The sequence below is a fragment of the Poecilia formosa genome, unplaced genomic scaffold (assembly GCF_000485575.1).
Source record: "Poecilia formosa unplaced genomic scaffold, Poecilia_formosa-5.1.2 Scaffold21, whole genome shotgun sequence".
Taxonomy (NCBI): Eukaryota; Metazoa; Chordata; class Actinopteri; order Cyprinodontiformes; family Poeciliidae; genus Poecilia; species Poecilia formosa.
In genome coordinates, this window is record NW_006799960.1 from 2784133 (window position 1) to 2806800 (window position 22668).

At 39.3% G+C, this 22668-nt stretch overlaps 3 protein-coding genes across 3 annotated transcripts in view; 1 reads left to right on the plus strand and 2 right to left on the minus strand.

The window, feature by feature from the left end:
• The window catches only part of vps28 (VPS28 subunit of ESCRT-I), a 3262-nt gene extending 2197 nt beyond the window's left edge, over positions 1 to 1065 (minus strand). The window contains exons 1-3 of the mRNA XM_007547720.2: positions 976 to 1065; positions 153 to 216; positions 11 to 39 (exon numbers count right to left, since the gene is read on the minus strand). Coding sequence (XP_007547782.1) covers positions 11 to 39; positions 153 to 192 — 69 coding nt within the window. The 5' untranslated portion in view covers positions 193 to 216; positions 976 to 1065. The remainder of the gene's footprint in view (positions 1 to 10; positions 40 to 152; positions 217 to 975) is intronic.
• Positions 1066 to 1175: 110 nt separating this feature from the next.
• On the plus strand, positions 1176 to 4039 carry aunip (aurora kinase A and ninein interacting protein). Its single transcript, XM_007547723.2, has 4 exons — positions 1176 to 1321; positions 2065 to 2169; positions 2269 to 2425; positions 2834 to 4039. Exons 2-4 carry the CDS (start codon positions 2077 to 2079, stop codon positions 3781 to 3783), a joined length of 1200 nt encoding a protein of 399 aa, XP_007547785.1. The 5' UTR covers positions 1176 to 1321; positions 2065 to 2076; the 3' UTR covers positions 3784 to 4039.
• Positions 3899 to 21739, minus strand: cap2 (cyclase associated actin cytoskeleton regulatory protein 2). Its single transcript, XM_007547722.2, has 13 exons — positions 21476 to 21739; positions 18223 to 18350; positions 18039 to 18133; positions 16152 to 16229; positions 11987 to 12130; positions 11490 to 11575; positions 10597 to 10702; positions 7317 to 7521; positions 6873 to 7036; positions 6666 to 6789; positions 6501 to 6583; positions 5602 to 5745; positions 3899 to 5504 (listed from the first exon to the last, which is right to left on the minus strand). Exons 2-13 carry the CDS (start codon positions 18338 to 18340, stop codon positions 5421 to 5423), a joined length of 1431 nt encoding a protein of 476 aa, XP_007547784.1. The 5' UTR covers positions 18341 to 18350; positions 21476 to 21739; the 3' UTR covers positions 3899 to 5420.
• Positions 21740 to 22668: the final 929 nt, after the last annotated feature.

Sequence of the window (22668 nt, forward strand, 5' to 3'; positions counted from 1 at the left end):
AAACATTTACCTCATATAACTCAGGTTTGTTAGCCGGAGCTGTGTGGAGAAAATTGATGAAATTAAGTAAAATACTGGAGATGACAAAGCAATGGGTGACACTTCAGAGGTCCTGCTGAATTCATAAAAGATGCACTTCGGATTAATCTTACCTGCCCCGACTCCTCCACTGCCTGCTATCCCGTGGAACATGATGCTGATGTTTCAGATGTTAGTCTGAAAAATATTTGTTATAGTTCAAATATAACTGTATACCCAAAAGCAATCAATTCTTATTTCTATGACGTTCTTTCTTTTAAGCCCTAAAAATAAATCTAAAATAAATTGTTCTTCGTTCTGCCGTATGAATGAAGCATTTATAGGCCGAGGCTACCCTACCTCACTAACGCCTTCCTAGGAATAGAAATAAATTTGTCTGGAAAACTGGAAATGAATCCAATCTGATTGTGTTTTTTAACATTGGCAGGGATTTGCAGCAGAAAAAGTTATTTTGTCTTATATCTTTACCAACCATCTCTGTTCTGAGACTATGAAACATGCTGTTTTCTGTTATTAACAGAACTAATGAACACTGTTGTCATGACATGACATTTATGAATAACTTCACGGTTTGATCTTTGAACCATGGCCTGGTTAATAACAGTGGAAATGTACAATATTCTTGGCAAGACACTGACATTACCTGGAATAAATAACATCCATTTTAATGTATTCTTTTCAAAAAAGTCGATTATAAATTAAATGTTTATTTATATAAAACTAAATAAAGTTAAATGTCGAAACAGTCGAAGCTAACTTGTTAGCACTTCCTTTATGCTTTTATGAGACTGAGCTCCGATATTTATGTATTTTTAACCGATACACGACACGTAAAGATCACGTACCATATTACTATACATTATAACTCCAGTGTATCTATTAATACATCAACAAAAACGTTACAAAGTTAAAAACTAGATGACATATTCCACTCACCCGTTCGATAAAATGCTATGACACAGATGTAAACACACCCTCAGACCAGGACCAGCATACGTCAAAATAATAGGTGCCCATTACGCCTCTGAACAAAAGCTCCAGAAGTAGGCATGTCTTCTAAAAAAAAAAGATAATCTGTAAGTATTTAGTGATATTCCATTAGATTTAATATCCTTAAGTTTTATGTTTTGTAAACACGCATGTTGAGTTTTAACCAACCCTAGTTTCTAATCAGGCAAACAAAACGGACAGCCCATTGTTAAGGCGGCAGACTCAAACTGAAATGAGTGAAAAGAAAACCTTTCCTTAAAAAACGTTTAATTTGTTTTCATCGTCCAGGTTGGTAAGTACGGAGCCTGTCTGGTCACATCGGAGAAAAAAAGAGAAGAAAAATGCCGGAGTTCAGCTTATTGTGTCCAACTTTGGAGTAGTACCTAATTTTGCAGTTAATGGAAAACCCGAAAAATATTTACCTTCAACTTTACGTCACAGTCTTGAATATATATGAACTTTTCACACAATTCTAAAAAATGATCGCATTTCATGTTTAAATGTGCTATTCACAACACATACCAGTTTTATGCGTTAATTTTTATTTTTACCATTTGTGTAGGGGTTTCTTTTGAAAAAGAATTTTAGCCAGTCGTTTGATTGGCAGTAATTCTGCATTATTCTTAATATTTATTTAATCTTCTGATTTAAAGTGTTATTATTTATTCTCTTACATTTTTAATAGTTTCTTAAAGCCTTAAAATGTCATTTTATTATGTTTTCTACCTTTTTTGTATGACTTTAGAGTTGCTATATTATAAGCTAATCCAATGTTGTGTTTTACTTTTTATCTACGGCTAGAGTTTTTAAAATTTTCATGATACCAAAATGTTACCCTTTTTTAAAATCTGCCTAGTGTTTTCTTATTTATGATAGCATGTTATCAGCTCTACATTTTATGTATGTTTATCATGATTATTATTAAAAATCATAATAAAATAATTGTATTTTTGTTGATGAAAGTATATAGAGCAACAGCATATATTGATGTGCCTTTGAAGGATAAATGTAAACCCCTTTTTAAATGTTTTTCAGATCATTTTCATCATGAAAAACTCTAAGGCAGCACCGCAGCGCTCTGTTCAGGAAGAATGTGGAATTTGGCTGGACACGGTGCAGCTGAAAGAAAAGGCTAAAAAGGTAATTATTGGAGTTTAAAACACAAATGGAATTGTTACTTTATGGTCTTTATTTACTGTTTTTTTATACCTAATTTTGTGTTCTTTTTTTATTTCCCAGAAACGCCAGGCCCGTCCTATCGCTAAACTGTTGAATCCCTTGGCTACAGGTGGAGGGTATAGTTTGGCTGTAGCTCTCAACTTCACTCAGACAAAAATGGAGATGCCAAAAACTAAACAGAGTTCCATATCTGCTTTTTTTGCACCTAAATGTAGAGGTAAGCGGCCAGTAGCTGCTGGAAAGGGACTCATTTTGAATTAGTTATCTTCTAAGTACAAATATTATGAATAATGAAAACGACAACCTACTAAGCAAATATCAGTTTCTCTATATCTTAGCTTTTAGTTGTCCTAATGTTTAATTTATCTTTTTAACCATCATGCAGTTTGTCCATCAGTCTTTCCATCATTCCTTGTAGATCTACTTTGTTTGAAAAATCTATCATAATGTCATAGAACTTTAATTTTTACTTTCAGAATTGGCCAAAAAAGGCCAAATGATTCTATAAACCTGTGTTGCTAATGATAAATGTGGTGGGAACCCTGAGGAGAAATCGGCATAAAGATAATAAAGCTGCAATGTGATGACTAGAATAACTTATATTTAAAATGATTTCTTCCAAAAGTTCTCCACAAGATGTCTTCCACTGAAGCACCAAGTCTGGATTCGGGGCTGCCCTCGTCACCGTCCACCACAACCAGACCAGCAACTGTTTCGTCTGTGAAAAAACGAGCACGTGAAATATGTTCTGAAAACTTGGATTTGGAGTCTGATGCCGGTGTGGATTATAATTTGGAAAAAGAAAACGTGGCAGAGACCAACACAACTACACGGCACAATGAAAGAACCCACTATTCAGCTTCACTAGACGGTAAATCTGCAGAGTGTCAACCCCCTCAGTGCAAGCGGAGGCTCCTTGAGCCCTCACTGCTGGAGGACGACAGTCAAATCGCTCCGCAGCCATGGAGTCAGGATCCTCTGTTCACCTTTAGCGAGGACTCTGAGGACTTCAGCAGCTCAGAGTCGAATTTTATGAACAATATTCAGAATTCAGAGAGCTTTGGAAATCTAAAAGATATGGAGGGAAAAACATCAACTCAGAAACCTGCTGAAAACTGTTCTCATTTAAAAGACGGGAAAGAAAACTGCAGATTAATCTCCTTCAAGTCTCCAAGTAAATACATTTCTTTATCTCATCTTGGAACTCGGTCGCATCATAAGTGGGCAGAGGTGAAAAACACTTCGCCACAAAAACAAACCGATCACTCGGGGAGCAGTCTCGTAAAAGAGGCGCATCTTGACTCATTGTGGAGAAACACAAGAGGCTCTCCTCTTAAACGGCAGAAGTGCAGGGAAGCAGACGAGGACAGTTTGGCCATGTTGTTCACTCAGGACTCAGAGGGCTTCAGGGTGATGGCACATCGAGGCCTCCAGACCAGGAGCCCACTCAAGGATCAGAGTAACCTGAGCCCTGGATTGGTGAGAAGTTACAAACCTGTGGAGGAGGAGGAGGATGAAGACGATGAAATGCTCTTTACCCAAGACTCTCAGGGAAACATGGTGATCAAACACTAACCAGCGCCTCTGTGTCCAAATCTGCAATTATTATTGTTGTAGTTTTCACCAGGATTTTTCTCCAACACATCTGAATTTTTCCATCTACTAGCAAATATTCTTACAAGTCAGACCTGAGAGATATTTTCTTTATTTGAAAAATGACAAGCATTACATAGAGTTATTGTAAATTAAACATTAGTTTCGTGTATATTTCTATCTGTCTTATGCTAGTGCTCTGTGCTTAATTTTATTACAAATTAAAGTGATGTACAAAGACATAACGAGTGCTAAATTATGCTATGGACAAATTGCACATTTGTAGTGCAAAGCAGCACATCTGAGCTCAATCCTTTTACTAACACAGCTGTAAATGCAAAAACCTCATAGCTAAAAATAGATGCCAAAATAGGAATAAACAATCCAGAACAGAGAAAGTATAAAATGTTAGTTTTATATTTAAAGGTCTAATTTTCAGTAGCTACATGGTCTCATATAAATGCCTTTATTGATATGGCACAGACATGTAACAGATGGGTTCTAGGTTTGTTTCAGTGTAATCTGATCAACCTGTGGGGGTGGGGAGAGTTAACAGCTGAAAAGTGCCAAAAAAACTAATTATAAAGTCACAAATGCAGTTATAGAGGTTAACCCGACAGTCACTATCTATCACAACCATTTTGTATCTTGCACCCTGCTAAAATATTCATACCTCTTCCAAATTTTGTGTATACCATGAAGTTTAATATATTTCGTTAGGGTTTTGTGAGAGACCGGCATGCAAAAAAAAAAAAGCACAATGATGCATGTTTTACCTTTCTGTTTTAGATGAAAACAACATTTTAAAATGTTTTTTTATCTGCCAGTCTTCTGGGGTGAGTCTCTACCACCTTTGCACATTTTGAGCGACTCGTGAACAACAATGTTCAAATATTGCCAGAAATTCTCAACTAGATTAGGTCTGGACTTTGACTATGCCATTTTAACACATAAACCATTAAACTGTAGAAATGGATGTTTGTTTATTTATTTCAAATGTTATATTCTCATTCACGGTTCAAATACCTTAGTATGCATTTTTGAGAGGTATTTGTTTGAAAAGAAGTATAAATGAGAAGTATGAATTTATTTAATTTTACCTCTTTTCTTTTATGTCATACTTTGTACACATTACTCTTTATTTAAACAAAAAAAATTAAATTAAGGAGAACAATTTTTTTTTTAAATCCCATTGTATGTTTAGCATTGTTATTCTGCAGGAAAGTGAACTTCCACCATTTAGCTTTATTCACCTTTCTATAAACCCTTATCTGTCCCTGCCGGAGAGAATGATCGTTGCACCGAGTTTCTATTGCATACAGATAAACTTTATTTACAAGTTAGATGAGTTATGAATGCAATTATTTGTACTAAATTTTATTAAATGGTATTGGAGTAACGGGCTACTGGATACACAGGTGTCCTGCATATATGCTGAATTTGTGAGCATTTATAAAAGTGTGTTTATCCTTCCAATTCACAGTTGCAAACTACTTTTTGTTGGTCTGTCACATTAAACCCTAACGAAATACAATGAAGGTTGTGTTTGTGACGTTACGAAAGGTGAAAACATTCAAGGGGGGTGTGAACGCATTTCTAAGGGATTCCTGACATGCATCTCATCCTGCAATCTCAGTGGGTTCTGTCACCAGCCTGGAGCCGTCCCAAACGGTCTTGAACTGCTCCGGGACGGGAAACTCCCTCTGCAAAGAAAGCAAACCAAAAAGATCCCGCTGAGTTCACCAGCAAAACGTAATGTCCACACAAACTGATGGCGCGTCCTCCTGCTTCCTCACTCACATAGTCGTCGTCTCCCGCTGGGATCAGGATGTTCATCTCGGAGCTCTTGGCACTGACGATGTCACAGTTCAGAGCGGCTTTGCTCAGGTAGACCTGGCAGCCCTCGGTCTTGTTGATGGAAATAGTAGGAACAACTCCCAACACCTGCAGAGAGGAGGGAATAAAATCATCTGGCAGGTCACTGGCTTGTTTTAACATCCTGAAAAACTATCCGCTGTACAGCACAAGTGTTAAGTTTGGCACATTTTGATGGCCCGAAACATCACAATATCATAAATGAATAAACAAGGCATTTCTTAATTTATGTATGCCATAGTTTAAATAAAGCTGGAAATGGGAATGTTGAATAAATAAATGTTTCCATAAATATCAGCAACTTAACAAATCAAAAATGTTATATTTAAATGTACAACTCAATAAAAAAAAAGTTTCATTATCTGAAAATATATTTTTGAAAAAAATTGTTTTGTTCTTAGGTGAAATAAACTAAAAATAGTTCAAATCTGATTGGTTCAGCTGGACAGTAAGTTAACTCGATAAATCACCTTTAGCTATACCAGTCTTAAATCTATTCATTAACTTTTATTGGTAATGAAAGATGAAATAAATGTAAGATATCTTGCTGTGAAGGAGTTAAAAATCAAAATAGTTAAATACATAAAAATATGTTTGCTTAAATTAAGATTATATTTATTACTGAGCTATTTAGGCAGTATTTTAAGATGTACACATTTTTTAAATATTTATTTAGGTATTTATCCAATTATGTTTCTTTTTGTACATGTAGTAACAAGGGTTAGGAGGGCAGGGCTAAACTTTAAAGGTATTTAAAGGTGATAATTGGCCAGATATCATCTGAGGAGCCACTGTAATAGTTCAGATTATATATGTTTACTTACCTGAAGCTGGATGCTTCTAGAGTTGATGATCTCTACGATCCCAACGGCATTCTCAAAAACCAGACCGAGTTTTTTACAATTATCTGGGGACAGACCAAACAAACCAAGCTTAGAGAAATCGTTAGCAGGAGTGTATAATTACAGCTCTGTGTCTCGGTGGCTCACCTACGATGATGGAGTTAATTTTGCCTTTGACCTGCAGGGTGGAGTTGCTGCAGCCAAAGACGTACACCACCTGTTTCAACTCTGTCTCCTCGATCACCAGGTCGTGTTTCTGCTCAAAGTTTTCCTTCAACAAACAAGACGAGACGTACGCGTGAGAACGTGATGAATCACTGCAAAGGGGGTTAAATATCAGTAAGTTTTGCGTACCACCCTCCACTTTTTCCCCTCCAGCTCCAGCAGAGGGAGTCTTTTCTGAGCTGCTGCTTTGGGAGTGCTCGCATGCTGGGGATCTTTGGTTTTGATCGGTGATGCCTGAGAACGAAGGTTGGGGTTCTTATGAGTCTTCTGCTCATCCGAGACGTGTTTCAGACCTACACACGTACAAATAGATCTCAGTAAACTATAACGTCACCTAAAGTGTAACGACCTAACAAGGTATGTAAGAGTTTGGTTGTTTACAGAGTGTGCAATGTGAAAGGATATTGACAGAAAGCATAGTGTAAAGAAAAGCCGTGGCAAAAAAAAAAAAAGAAAAGCTACAGCTTTGAAAGAACCACTGTGCAGAATAAAGAATACTTGTTCCAGCAAGTAAAGACTGGAACAAAAATCCTGACTCTGAATGAACATCTTTGAGGCCAGTACTGGGTTTACCTTTAGTGATGTCCATGCCCTGGTTGAGCTGGGCAAACAAAGCTGAGTGCTCAGGTGTTGCACTGCCTGTCTGAGGCTTGGAGTCGTCATCAGTGAAGACCGGAGGAGGGCCGGGAGGAGGAGGAGGAGGAGGAGGAGGAGGAGGCGGACAGGGAGCACTGGGCGGCGGAGACGAGTCTAAGAGAGACACAGGAGCAATGGGACCCTGTGGGAAGAAAAGAAAAGAACTGCATTGTGGTTGAGGAAAACTTAAAGCTGTGACGTGTTTCAGAATCAGCAGCTGTAGTATTCAGATTGTCCATTTGAGGGAGTGTTGTACAGGAAATACCAACACTGACTTTTCAGCACTAAATTGAATCTGTAAGACGTCAGAGCGGTAAAACCTAAAATCGCCTGTTCATTACTCTCCAATGTGGATGAATTCAAACTAAGAGTTTTTGACGGGATAAATACTTCATCACAACTTTTTATCTCCCAAATGAGACGATTCTCAGCTGAAAAATTTAAAGCTGAGTGACACAAAATACAGTGCAATTCAAACTCAACAATTTGGTAAAATGAATCTGGCCAGGAAAGAAGCGTCGAAGAGATAGGCAGCAATAACAAAAATAATCCCAAACTAACTGATAAAAAAAAAACTGAGTCATAAAAGGGGGAAAAATCTGAGAAACAGAAACCATAAGATAGAGGTGAGAAAACATAAGACATGAAAAATGTATTATGTTGAAATGATCTGGCAGGATGTAAAGAAGACAGACTGACTCGTAACTGGAGGTGATTATTCACAGGGTGAGAACAATTAACAGAACGCAGGGAAGCTGAAGAAAAATGACTAATGAAAAGGGCAAATGAACACTGAAAACAAAAGGATAAATATAAACGGTAAAATAATAAAAAACAAAACACAAGGTGTGTATAAGAAAGTACAAACGTGAGGATGACTGAGTGGCAAAACCAAAATATAATCAGAATACAAAAGCGATCCAAATACCAAAGGGACAAACAAAACACAAACACACATTAGTTAAGAAGCTCTCTTTACTATTTTCTGTCATTTTAAAGACCCAGCCATTAAATCAGAGCAATAAACTTATTGAGAGATCTATAGAACCAGAGAGAGAGAGGGAAAAAAAGGTTAAGTCTTTCTGGCTTAAATTATCCCATGCTGCACCGCTAACACAGACTGCAGGCCAGAGCCTGGTTATCAGTAAGTCCACAGAGGACAGCTGGAGCAAATATTTGGCAGCTCTCTGACTCAAGTTGTAAAAAGTGTGGCACTGACAGGCGCACTAACTTGCTGGAACAGTTTGCTGCTGTGGTTTTTTATTTCAGACTTTAAGCTCCCGACTCCGGCTCTGTTTCTTTGCCCCGTTGTGCTGCGGCCGGACCGCGCGTACTTGTGTCTGCGTGTGAGAGAACGGTGCTGTCACTAAACCCGTGAATGAGCGGCGGACGGCAGCTGTGCCGAACAGCAAGCAGCCCTGCAGTTTGGGTTACGGCACAGGCAGCGAGTGCACACAGGCCCCTTTTGTCGAGGCTCCTCTGCGAAGAAATCCTCCATTCAAGTAAACCCTGAGGACCACCTGTTAGAGCAGCACACTCCCCTGCTTGTGCACGCACACACACCGGCTCTGTCGTCTGACAGCAGGAGCAGCAGCTGACACAAGCAGCCTCTGCAGGCTCTCAGGTTTCGGCGTACACAAAGCACATGTGGTCACAGTTGTTCAGCATCAGACAGATATTTATCCTCGCATTAAAGCAGCAGAATATGATTTTTAGCGCAAACATGGGAGACGCAGCTGTCCCCAAAGCTCAGCGATGCACCTGGTTTTGTTGAGGCTGCTTGGCCCAGAGAGAAATGCGCGCAGAATAAAGGCACAACATGGTTTTATTAAGCGGAATAAGACATTTCTTGGACTGAAGTTTCATCGTGTTGGAGAGCTTTGTAAATTCTGGAGACAAAAACCTCAACAAAATATTTCAAATTAAGAAGTTGACCGATACATCGACTGGCTGATGTTTTGGGCAGATAATTTAAATTTTTGCTCGGAACGGCATTGGCCGATACTTGCATTCATTCGCCGATCGATTAGCCATGTTTTAAGATCACATGATCGGATTCTTTGCCGCTCTCTCCCTGTTTCTGTCTCAGTATGAGTGGGAGGAAACAACCCTAAATGTTAATGAGATTAGGTGTAAAATCACATTACCAAGTGATTTTATCAAGTTCTTTTTAAACTCCACTCTGTTAATAGATTCTAAATCCTAATCAAGTTGCTTGTAACACTAGCATTTGTTCACATCCAGAGCCTGAATGTTTTGTCTATTCTTCTTTGTATTCAGAATGATTGGATTGGTCTTAACAGCAGTTTTCAAGTCTCTCCCATAGTTACTCAATTGGATTCAGGTCTGAACTTTGACTGGGCCATTCTAACACACAGCTACGGTTTGATGTATTCAGTTGCAGCCTCTAAAAGGTTTTCTTCCAGGATTGTTCTGCATTTATCTCCATCCATCTTCCCATCAGCCCTCATCAGCTCAGTTCTCACTTTTCTACAGACGTCAGATTTGTAGACTCCACAACTCTACAGCTCGATTGTCCAACAGATTCTTTTCATTTTAAGACGATGCAGTAAGTGAGACGTTCAAAGCTTGGGATGTTGTTTTATAACCTAACTCAGCTTTAAACTTCTCCACTTTTCTGACTTTTGTTTTAAAGAAATTTAAACAATCATGTATTATTTTCCTTCCACTTCACAATTATGCACCACTGCGTGTTGCTACGTTGCACGTGATCTGCAAGAATCCGTGAAAGTTTGTAGTTTTAAAGTGAGAAAATGTAAAAAGATTTGAGTGTATTTACGAGGTACTGAGTCGGAAAAAGGTCAAATTAATTCAAAAGATTTATTTTCCTGCCATCGTAATCTCTGGGATCCACTGAGGAGGTCCTGAGCAGGCACTTTCAAACCCAGCAGTGTGTGTGGGAGTGGCTGGTGTTTTGAGAGCCCTGCAGAGACCAGTGATGTGCAGCCACTGAGGAGAGGTTCATTCATTCATTCATGCTCTCTGCAGTGGTTTATGTAACCCTGCTGCTTTACCTCTAAAAATGGAAGTGTTTGCAAAAAAAAAAGAAAAAAAGAAAGAAAGGAAAACCTAGCTGGTTTAAAAATATCAGAGCAAGAACCACAGCTGAGATAACACACCATTGATTTTCTTCACATGTTGGAAGAGACAACAGAATTAATTCAGTCTGTTGTAATTAGATAAGAATCCGACTCACAGTCTTGCTCCACGCCAGTCCTGTGGTGTGGTGCTGCTTGATGAAGGACTGCATCTCAGTCCAGATTGACAGGTAGGCGTGTACCCAGTCCACATGACGTCTGTCGCTGGAAGAACAGGGAGCGCGCGGTGGGACAGAGGAGACAGACGTCACAGACAAAACGGGAAGAAGGAGGAAGATTACAACAAAAGTAAGCTAAAAGGGAACGACTGGGAATGGACCAGATCTCATAGGTCTATGAAGCTGGAAATGAGCATTCTTAGGTCAGAAAATGTTAACAATAAAATAGCTATTTGCTCAGATTTACCCATATCTACAGTCAGAGAAGCGATTAAAAAATAGAAAACATCTCATGTGACAAACAAAGCTGGACAAGGGACTCACGTTATTGCTAAGCAGGTGCAGCAATAATATGCAATAAGGATAATAAAACAACCTCTAACGCTCACTGGTCAAGAACTACAGCAAAGAATGGCATCTTGGGTTTACCAAGTCCTCATAACAATATTAGATTGACCCATTAGGTAGAGTCCAGGACAGATGATCCTGTGGGTTTGTTTCTCTCCAAAAGATCTTGGAAAACTTTTTAGAGCGAAGGGATTCATTAACTCTTTGAAACACTAGGACATTTTAAGTAAAACTGGTGGTGGTGGAGAATGAGTTACTGTTGGGTCTTTTGGTAGAATAATAATGAGAAACCAACACAGAAACGGTTCACTTGACAAAAAAAAAATCAACCTTCTTCTTATGTAAATCCTTTTTAAAGACAATCAAAGATCACCTGCTCTTTATGCGCCAACCTTTTAAAATATTAAAGAACACAATAAAGTCCTGTCCAAACCAGAAAACAGTTTGAATACTATCATTACTCAATACTTCTGAAGCATACTTACATTTCCTTGTAGTCCTTCAGCACTCTGTTGGTGTAGAAGGTGGCTGCATCGTTCATCTCCTTCACGTACGGACCTGGTTTCTGACTCTGAGACAGGAACAGAAAAGATGCGCTCTCATGAGAAAGCCTTTCCTCATCTTGGCAGAGACGTAAACGCCTCGCCTCCACCGCAGATTCGTCCTCATTTGAGGGTAAAAGCTGAAAAGTTCATGCTGATATCTGAAGGTTGAGTGTGTTTTTGATAAATCTGGGGAAGGTCAAATAAATCACACTTCTGCATGTGACTGATGTCCTAAAGAAGCTTTTCAAGAACAATATTTGTATTTGTGGAGATATAATTGCTGTCATGCAGTCAGAGCTTTGCGCAATAACAACTATAAGTAGTTCTTACTTTTATCCTTATGACAGTAGTATCACAAAATATTGTGATTAAACTTCATGTCATCCACCCCTGGCTCTCCTGACTAGATTTTACTTCATTATATTCTCGCTTCGTACCACTGCCACCCAGCCCAGGGCGGGAATGCTCTCGCTGACAGCCGACAGGTGGTTGAAGAGCGAGCTGCCTCGGTTTCGCTCCCTGAAGTTCTGGATCTCCTGGATGTGATCGGAGATTGGCTTCAGGAGGTCTTGGAGCTCCATCTGAGCGAAAGCAAACATTGAGAAATTAACAGATTAAGGGGAAGAAGATATTCATAAGGACGTCAACACGCAGTCTATTTAGGTTGATGGTGTTTACAGAAACTCTTCAGATGATTTTCAGCTTTATTCCACTGCCCTCCTCCTCACAGTAAACCCTGAACCAGCTCTTAGAACAGGGTCTAATTTTATAAGACATTTTTTCCACTGGATCTTCCAGATCTTCAGCTTCAGCTTAGCGTGCCTCCTGGCTCTTATCCACCTTTCCCCATCGCTCCTTTTTTTTCCGACATTCCTCCGTCCACGGGGAGATCCCTCTGGCCTTGTAAGGCGTCCCGCTCCTCCAGTGTTTACAGTTTACCGATCAAACATCTCCCACCCTGAACCCAGACCAGTATGAAATATATACTGTTAATGAGCTGCAGCCAAAGACTAAAAGAGTATCCCTTTTACGCTTCTGTGTGATGGAAATAAAAGAAATACGGACCACGGTGTGCAAGTTTCAAGAATTTCCAGCATGCCTGAGTGCACAGCAACAAAAACAAATAACACTGGATGAAGTGGAAAAAGCCAGAGTAAATTTTTCTCTTTGTAAATTCCTTCCCAGAACCGTTTTCCTTCAAACTGTATCTGCCACTCAACTTTTGTCATGACATATTCACACCCCTTGGCCGTTCAAAGTACTTAACAGAAAGTAGGAGAGAATTGTCAGGTGAAACCACAATCACACACGGCTTTTCCATTTTAGCAAGATAAAAAACTAACAAGCATGAGGTGAGAAAATAATTAATCTGAGACACAGTAATTGTGCAAGAGCAGCGGAGATCCACACCGCATATGGGAGAATCAACTAGGGTCAGAAAAGGCCAGCTACCATCTCTGCAGACCCCACACATCCTGGACACAAACTGTTCAGACTTTTGTCTTCAGACTGGTGCGACAAAGTGATATTTGCAAAAGAAAACAGCTGCCACAAAAACAATTTCTTTGTCGGACTGTTTGTCTGATTAACACAGTGAACAACCTGAGTAGCTTTGAAAGAAAATACGCACATTTTCACTTTCACAATCCTTTTTCCTTTCAAAGGCCAGAGATACATGCACATAGTTCCTGTTTATCCCCATTTTATTTACAGATATAATTTATATCTGTATGCTGTCAGTGCTTGACTTTGAAGTCAAATTCCTTGCATGTGTTCACAATCAATCAAATCAATAAAGCTGATTTTGATTCTGATTCTGAAAAGTGTTTTCATTTCATTTCAATGTGAGGAAAGAAAACCTGCAGACAAGTTTAAACTGGGATGGTTTAAACTGTAGCTCAGTTTGGGAACTGAGCTACAGTGAAGTGGATCAAAGCATAAATATCTGTTCGCATATCTGAAATATATTAATGAACAGACATACAAAGTATCAATTAAAGTGAGCCAATAAAGCAAATGATCTGAGCTGTACGTCTTAATATTCAAACTCTGGATCAGAATCGATGTAAGCTGTCTGTCTGCGTGTGAACCTCCTGGACCTGCAGCTCGTAGAAACGAGCCCAGTCACGTTACCGGGCCAACCTGAGGTCACGTTACTTTCTCTGCCTTCCTTTCCCTGTGTCTCACTCAGACTCCCTATCTCTCACACTGACTACAGGCTCAAATATAGAACATGTCCATAAAAAGTCAGAGAGCACAACAGCGCAGCGCAGGAGAGAAAGGCCAGAACTTTGAAAATGCGTGTGTGTGTGCGTGTGTGTGTGTTTGAAAGAGAAATGGTGAAAGAAAGTAGAGAGGGTATTGCCCAGCTTTATTTATCACAGTTTTACAGCTGCACTGGATGCTACAGCTACATAAATGTATGGTGAGGAGGTTTTATTTGTGAGAGTGGGTGGTTTGTGATTTTACCCGGGGAATCTAGGACGTTTTAGTGTCGACTGTGCAGAGAAAGCATTGCTACTTCGACCCCGTCAAGCTAAAATATGACATTTTATAAAAAAGGACAGCAGTTTTTAACCTGTCCTGCTGAAAACTAAAAGCTAATCAAAATAGCATAACTTCTCACCAACATCTTTTGACTAAACAGATTCTACGTTTAATATTTTAGACATTCTATATGACAGAACAATGCAAAGCACTGTGTAATTTTGAAAAAGAAGAAAAATGCTGCCTCTACCAGGGAATATACCAAGCTTTGCCGTTCTCTATGTTACTGCTTAAACTCGGATTGATTGGAGAGGATCACTGAATGTTAGTTTTCAAGTCTCGTCAATTGAAGCAGAGGAGTAGTTAGTGAAACGGCAGGAAAAACTGAAACATCACAAGGAAAATAACAGGTGATAAAACAGGAGGAACAACGGAATATGATTAGCATATTTACTGAGGGAGAGGTGAAAATTACAAAGCAACCAGGAGGGTTAATCAGTGGATATCAGAAACAGGAAGGCAGAGGGGAATCAGGAGATTGATAAAAAGCTGTGGAGAGGAGAAAACGTTCTGAGGGAAGGTGAATGATAAATACAGAGAACTGGAACTAGAGGAGTAACAAACCAGGGGAGAGAAATGACACAAATCAAAGAGAAAACAATACAAAACCAGAAAGAAAAATTAAATAAACAAGCAAAAGGGAAGGAGCTAATATGGCAAGATCTAATAAAGACAATAAATAAACACAGTAGAGTTTTACCAGACACAAAATCAACCATCTTCCAAGAGCATAAGAAAAGAGGGTGTTAAAGAAGACCAGGATGATCAAGAGAGACAGCTGGTGCATCTTTCAAAAGTCAAAGAAGACTTAGTGGCAGATTTTACATGCCTGAAGTGAAAGTCTAAATAAATTTAATCATTTCTCCTCTAACATCTGTCTCTTCTGCCCTCTCTTCGTGAAACCCAAACAACTTCCTTGTTTGCTTTCCCGGCTCTCCCTGAAAGCTCTTTTTCTCTCCGACTTAGCCAATGGCCTGACAGGTTGGAAGTACTCACTTCCTGGTGGACCCTCTGACACCGGCGCACAGCACACAAACAGCACAGTCCAAAGGGATGATATCACTATCGCTTCTTTCATATGCAGCTTTCTGTCACAACCCTCTTTTTTTCTCTGCCGTTTGGCATTTTGGGAATGTGTCGCGTTAGCAGTTTTCCTGGTCAAAGAGCAGAATAATCCCTCTGGATGGGCCTGGTCTGCCGGGGTGGGGGGGAACACAGGACAGGGGGGTCAGACTCCCTCTCACGCAGGACCGAGATACTGCTCTCGAGAACCGCACTGCCGCTGTTTCCTACAGAGCCTTACAGAGAAAACGGAAATATTTCCCTGTAGTTCGGTGAATCAACTTTCATGGATTTGCAGCAGCACTGGTATGCATGCTGTAGGTGTTTGGTTTGACTTTGCTTTCAGTAAAAAAGCTGGGAGAGGATCTAATCACAGGTCTGCTCAGCCCTCATCAGGAGGAACCGTCACGCTTTTGAATGCATGCAGCAGCATGAAGTTGTGTGAAACAGAGAGTAGTGCTGCATAACCAAAACACTGCAGGTGCTCTCCATCAGGGAGTTTTTTTTTTTTTCATTGCTCACACCTGAACATCATGGTTACTTTGGGTTTTCTGGCAGGACGTTAGTACAGAAATTGTGGCGTTATTTTGATCTGTGCAGCCATGTTCAAATGGAGGATCAATAACCTCGTCCAGCTTCTTTAAAACAGAGTTGCTTAATACCTGAGTTTGGAATAAAATAATGACATGTTGTGAAAACATAAATAGGAACTGTTTTTGTCAAAAAAAGAATATATATTTTTAGGTTTTATGACTGTTTTGGTCTGTCAAAATTCATGATTTACAGATGTATTAACATCATGTTGTTTCCACATTGATCAGCACAGATTTGATGAATCCACATATGGAACTTGCCCTATGATCATTTCTGCAGACAAATAAACTGTTTCTGTGCTAATTAACATCCAAAGTGATCACCGCCCTTTTTCAGAGTTTCTCTGTTTTTTTTTTTTATAGTTGCATGTCTTAGTGTGAAAACATTGTGCTGATTTACCTGTGCCGGTTCCTGGTGCGTGGAAGCCATCTGAAGAAACTGTCTCTGAGTCTGCAGCGCCTCATTCACCATCTCAGCCTGCAAAATTGGAAAGATTAACACTGATTTTGACTAAGAACATATTTTTTAGGCAACCTATCGGCAGCATCATCGCCAGATTGTGATTGTGAAGTCGGCCAGCATACACACACCCACACACAGATTGGGTTATTTCCAGCCATGTGAGTCCTGTGTGTGTTTGAGACCTCAAGTCATGGGCCAGAGGAACCACCAGGGAGGTTTTCTCCATATAAGGGGCTCTGAAAACTAAAAGTTGAGTTACACTCATACACAGTTCCCTCCTCCACTCAGACCAGTGATGAGACACAGAGATAGAAACAAAAAAAAAGTGCAGAGAAAATACAGGCATTCATCATTCCTCTGTTCTGAAACCCTTGCTGTTATGTTGGACGATTTTAAGATCTGCAGACTTAGGAAGAAAACAGTCCTCCACTATAGTTTAAGTTAAAACGTAGGTTCAAACTTTTTTCTACAGGTTTTATAGAGAAAAGAAAATTGTTGCCATTGTGCAGAAACGTGAACACCACAGACCTCCCACACACACTTCAGGACTCGTCAGCTGTCCAGACGTGTGTGTGTGTGTCTTTCAAAAGAGCGGGATCTGGAGAGGAGCAGTCCTCACTGTTTACATGCTGCTGTCCAGGGAAACGAGAACTGAATCCACTTCACTTCACCCAACAGTGATTTGCTTAGATTAGAGCCACTCTTTTTTTTGTTTCGCTTTGATAATCTAGCTTTTAGTAAAGCGGTCCAAGATAAGATTTCATTTAAAGATTCTTTCCTCCGTGGTTCTCCCAAACATTTGAACAAATACTCCTTGTGTGCTGTGTATAAACACTTCCACAGTAATGAGACCACTTTGGATACCTTTTCTTCCATGAGAAAGTAAAAAGGATTTCTTCTTTCAGCTCAGTTTTAACCGCAGCTGCTGTTTGAAACTGAGTATTATAAAAACCTTTCAAATTTTCATTTCCAGCCTCCTCCAGGCAATGGCTATGAAAACACAGAAACTCTCACAAGCTAACATAAAGGAAGAAAAGCAAACTTTGATCAAATTTATGTTTATTAATTTATTATGTAAGGTCAAAGGGACACAATTAAATAAATAAACACATCGCTAAGTCATTAATTAAATGTGCCATGAAATAAATAAATGTTCAGTTAAATGTTAAGCTTGACTTTAATGACACATTGAGTGTCTTAAATAAATTATTACAACATTTGATTAAATATTTATTTATTTATTTAGTGGTACATTTATGTCTAAATCTCTTATATGTTTATTGTGTCATATGTGAATTTACTCTCCTGACACTCTTTTGGATTTTCTTTAGAATATTTTTGCAAAAACTTTTGCAAATGATTTGAAATCACATTCCAACAGAAGAGGGAGAGCTCTGAATAGGCTTTATTGTGATGAAATGCAATTATAACGTGTACTGCAAAAAAAGTGAATCCACATTGAGTAAAACAATGTTCCCTCCCCTTGTCATACCGTTGCCATAGTTACACCAAAACCTGCTTGTAATTGGCTGATCAGCTCCTCATGACGACTCCTCTTCCAGAACCCGACAAACGCTGATGACATGGACAGAACATGCAGATGGTTCTTTGCATATATTTTATATTTCAAATATAGGTCAAAACACTTTTGTTTTCTGAGGCCATATAGAAATGTTGCTCCAGTTACAAGCGTTTGTTACATTTTTTTAAATTTTAAATTATGTTCTGTTTTTATTCATGTTATAGGCTACATGTTGGTGAATTCTTAAACCATAAACCACAAAGGTCATTTCTATCCTGTCCTATTTAAATAAAGTGACTCACGTGTTTCTCCACTTCACTTCCTATAGCTCTGCTGCAGTTCAAATAATCTGACAGTGGACCTTTCAGCAGAACGTCGAAGACCTCCACACTCTGACCTGAAAGCACATACACAGAAATCCTGTTGTCGTTTACTGTACAAACAGCAGGGAAACACTTCAACAATTGTTTTTAGCCACAGACTCACCTCCATCTACACCGTTGACACAGTTCCCATTGAGCATGTTGCTGGACGCCTGCATTGTGACGGATATTTCCTCCATGCGAGTCACGGCCCGCTCCAACCGCTGCATTAAATCCTCCATTGTGACAATCCTGGAAACAAAAGCAGAAATGAATTATTTTAGTGATCCGGACGTCACTAGAAGATGTTCGGAAACTTATGCTTTCACTCTGATTTTCACAAAGACTTCACTGTGGGAAGAGCAGCTTGTTGAATATGAAGACAGTTGGTGTTTAAGTTGTTTGGCCTGATGCAACGTTCACAGGTTTTGACCCTAAACACACAAATCCATCATAGAACTGAGCTGAAGAGACAAGAAGACTTAAAAAGACTGCGAGAGACCGAAATGAGACATTGTTTATGAACATATTCATATTCATTCATGTTAAATGTAAAATTGTGATTTTATAAATGGAGAATAATTGTGAAGATAAAGGAAAATGATACGTGGTTTTTGAGGCAGTTGAGCTTTTCTAGCCCGATTTTACAATTACAAACTACTTTATGTTGATCTATGAAATGGAATAAAAAGAAAAGCACAGTTTCTTTCTTTCCAAAATATATTTAGGTAAAAAAACAAAAAAACAAAGACTTAGGCAATAATTTTAGGAAGGTGATGATATTGAAGTTTATGGTTGTGACAAAACATAATAATATTTAAGGGATATAAATGTATTAGTACGGCACTGCACATTTAGATGTATGAAAACTTGAAGTGGAGAGTTGATTATTAAAATCCCAAACTGATTACATTTCATATTTACTAAAACAGATATTTTGCTTAGGATTAGAGCTGAACTGTTAAACAAAACACAGCTAATCCGTTTTAACACTGCCCAGCCGTGCGGCTCATCCTGAGACAATGCAGGCCTGCTTCCAATATTTATTAGTCAGCCAAAAGGGGAATTCAATCCAGCTATCCACTGCATGTTGATGCAAACTACTGTTGGGTAACACACACTCTCCAATCTGACACCTGCCACCTTCAGCACACATTACAATATGGTGATATATCTACTTTGCAAAAATAATTTTAAAAACACACAAAAGGATCACACCAGTGATTCAGGTTTAATAAAGCCCCCCAGTTTGTTAACTTCTGCTGACGATTATGGGCCGTGAGCAGCAAACATGCCCCGATGGAGGCCGTTGAGGAGTCTCCCAGCAGTGACACATGCCTGTCATGAGACTCAGATGTTATTTCTGCTTTGCGGGCGGCCACAACACGAACTCCAGAAACCTGGAGAGCTCCTGCTAGGATTACTGCATCGACTGCCGACGGAAACTGAGGAAAACACGAGGAGGAAACCGGGGGAAACAAATTCACCTCAACTCCACTTCACACAACGTGTAAGATTGCATTTTTCAGGATGGGTATTATAAACTAGGCACAACGTAAGAAACATGAATTCACAAGGCTTCCCAAATATCTTCTTATTATTTATGATCTGTCTACTATTGGTTTTCTTTTCTTTCTTTTTTTTAAATCCAAGCCTAACTTTAAGCTACACATTATACAGATACATAGAGAGCAAAAAAGTATTTTAAGTTGGACATGTAAAAAAAAACAACTTATTGACATGTTAGCTTGAGCTATTTTGATTACATTTGATTGATTATTTGACTGTCCAATAGAACTGATAGACTAATTTGATTGTGCCACAGAGTTATATTTTTCTGTTATGAGGGAATGCATTTTTGGTGTTAGTATGGCCTAGTCAAAGCCCGGGCCTAATTTTGATTAAGAATCTGTTGCAAGATTGTAAGATCGATGTTCATCGTGGTCTCCATCCAATCTGATTGAGTTTCAGTCTCTAGATGTTTATAGATGTGGTACAGACATACTTCAATAGACCTGAGGCTCTTAAAGCATGCCACACTTTTAAGATTTTTATTAGTAAAAAAATATCTTAAAATGTAACCTTTTCTTTAAATTGTACACTATTGTGTAATTAAATTAAGTTTGTGGTTGTAATTTGACAAAACATGGAAAAAGTGGGTGAAGTATAGAATCTGTGTGTTTCTGTTTCTGGTCAAACTTTGCAAAAACATCCAGGAAGCAAAATATATATATATATATCCAGCATCTGAACTGGTCTTGTTGTCAGTCAGCCAAATTCTCCATGGTGATGCAAAGACTCCTGCAGTTGTGCTTTTGTTAGCTTCCATGTGGCCTTCAATATTAATGAAGTCCTTCAACAATCAGCTTTTTTTCTTTATCTTTTTTTTTTTGCTTGTTTCAGAAAAACGATCAAGCAAACAAGAACACGTTGCAGTCGAGTTGATTCCATCATCATTCTTTGCTGTACGTTTTTACAACTCCACTTGTTCTCACAGGTGTGTTTCCATGTCCGCAGAGTAAAGATGGAAAAAATCAACAGCTGGGAAAGCAACACATGGTCCTGACGGATTTCAGCTTGTGGATCCTGTGCCCTGGTATCTGATCTTTGTGGCTATATTGGGCCACAGCCTGCTGTTTGTTGCAATGGAGCCACTGCAAGATAGTTTAATGCAGGCCTCAGACAATAAGCAGCTGAACTAGGGAGGAAAACCTTGTATCTGTGCACTGGGGTAAAACCCTGAAACTGAAACTTAACAATAATAATAATACACAACAAATGAAATTCTGAACATAATATTTCACAGGTGGCACAGAAAAAAACTCCTGCATAGAAAGAGAAAATACAAAGGTGCAACAACAACCAAAAAACTAAAATAGATTTAAAGCTTCAAATGTGCGAAATTATTGTGAAGACAATTCAAAACAAAATACATTTTGAATCTGTGTTTTGTTCTTTGAGTCAGACATCAGCTCATTTTTTCCTCACAAACTTGTGAGGAATCACAGACTTCAGTTTCTAAAGCAATGAAGCTCACAGGTTGATGCGAACCCCACTGAGATTTGATTCTTTGAAATTGTTGTTGTGTTGTGTGTAAAGGTGTTAACGTTATAGAAGGTGATCCTGACTTTCGCTGCTTAGTCATGCCATAAAAATCACCCAGTGAGACCAGAGAAATGATGACAAAAGAAAGATAACGGTCTCCATAATGGTTCAAATACAGCCACGCCGCAGGGGAATGGGAGCAAACGAGGAGCAGTGAAGATGTTTTCCCATTTGCTCAGGGACGCGCACATCTCCACCCACCAGTGCAGCCCCTCCGCTCCTCCCTGTCACTGGATAAAGTCTATCTAAAACATCCTATAGATACATCTTACCTCCCTCCTTTGCTCCTCAGCAAGCTTCTGCCGTCGTCTTGAGTTGGGTTTGTTAGTATTTCCGTCCGGTTTGTTCTGGGCTGTGCGCCTTCACCATGCGGTCCAGTGCGTCCTCCCCTCTCGGCTGTGCGCAGCAGCAGCAGCAGCAGCAGCAGGAGCTCCGGTCGCACTCTTCCGGGATGTCCTAATTAAGCAACACGGCGAACCTGAGAGCCTCAGAGACCCAGACCCGGACTGTGACTCAGTGAATTTCCCCTCTGAAGCGGACAGACAAGCTTTAAAACGCTGCTAAAAATAGATGACAGTCAGGGTGGCCGGTATCCCTGCCCGGGTCTGTGTTCCTTTAACCTTCATGTGAGCCTTCACTGTAGCCTCTTCCAATCCGGATCAACACGGGAATATCTGGGTTTCTAAATCATTCTGCTTCAAATTCTGAAGCAAACGATCATTTTAGATCATTTACGCGCCTGATTCTTTTGACAACGCGATGATGAAGGAGTCTTTAATGTGAAGAAAAAGATAAATCCAATCTGAAATATTTCTCAAGATTAACAATGTTGCAGGAGAAAAGCAGTGCAACAAAGTAAAAGAATAGATATGTGTGCCATATGGTGGAACCACTGTGATGGCAGTATCATTCTGTGGTAAAGCTTTTCTCCAGCTGTGATAAGGAAACAGGTCAGAGTTTTGTTTAAAGATGGATGAATGGATGGAGGAAAAGCTTTCAAAAGTTCAACCTTTCAGCAGGACAAAGAGCCTGAATATACATCCAAAATTACAGATTGCAATTAGAAATAGATGGCATTACACTACAACCTATGAATGTGGAGTATATTCATGGGCAAAGTCCAGGTCCAAACCCAACTGAAAATCTGTTCTGTTTCGCGAAGAAGGCCAAGACACTTTTGTCTCCAGATGTGCAAAGCCTGAAGAGTCAGACGCTGTTATACTTGCTTTGGTTGTATCCTGAACCTAGAGGTTCTCTTCAGAGAACATTTGCAGATAGTTCCCAGAAGGTGGCGCTCTCAGTGTTGAATCTAATTTGCTGAACATTCCCTTATATATATATGTTTTTTGTTTGTTTGTTTTTTTAAAATCAGCAATCTGTAGTTATAACTTTCAGGAAGCTAATATTCAAACTAAGATAAACCGGCTTCTGGTTTCATGTTTGAGGTTTTTCTGTGCTGATGCTG

Bases quoted from the DNA above. Each gene is read 5' to 3' on its own strand.
- aunip (XM_007547723.2), top strand. From the start codon at position 2,077: ATGAAAAACTCTAAGGCAGCACCGCAGCGCTCTGTTCAGGAAGAATGT. The intron at 2,170-2,268 runs GTAATTATTGGA...TTTATTTCCCAG, and splicing joins TGAAAGAAAAGGCTAAAAAG to AAACGCCAGGCCCGTCCTAT. The intron at 2,426-2,833 runs GTAAGCGGCCAG...TTCTTCCAAAAG, and splicing joins TTTTGCACCTAAATGTAGAG to TTCTCCACAAGATGTCTTCC.
- cap2 (XM_007547722.2), bottom strand. From the start codon at position 18,340: ATGGAGGATTTAATGCAGCGGTTGGAGCGGGCCGTGACTCGCATGGAG. The intron at 18,134-18,222 runs GTGAGTCTGTGG...ATGTGCTTTCAG, and splicing joins TGTCAACGGTGTAGATGGAG to GTCAGAGTGTGGAGGTCTTC. The intron at 16,230-18,038 runs GTGAGTCACTTT...CCAATTTTGCAG, and splicing joins GAAGTGAAGTGGAGAAACAC to GCTGAGATGGTGAATGAGGC.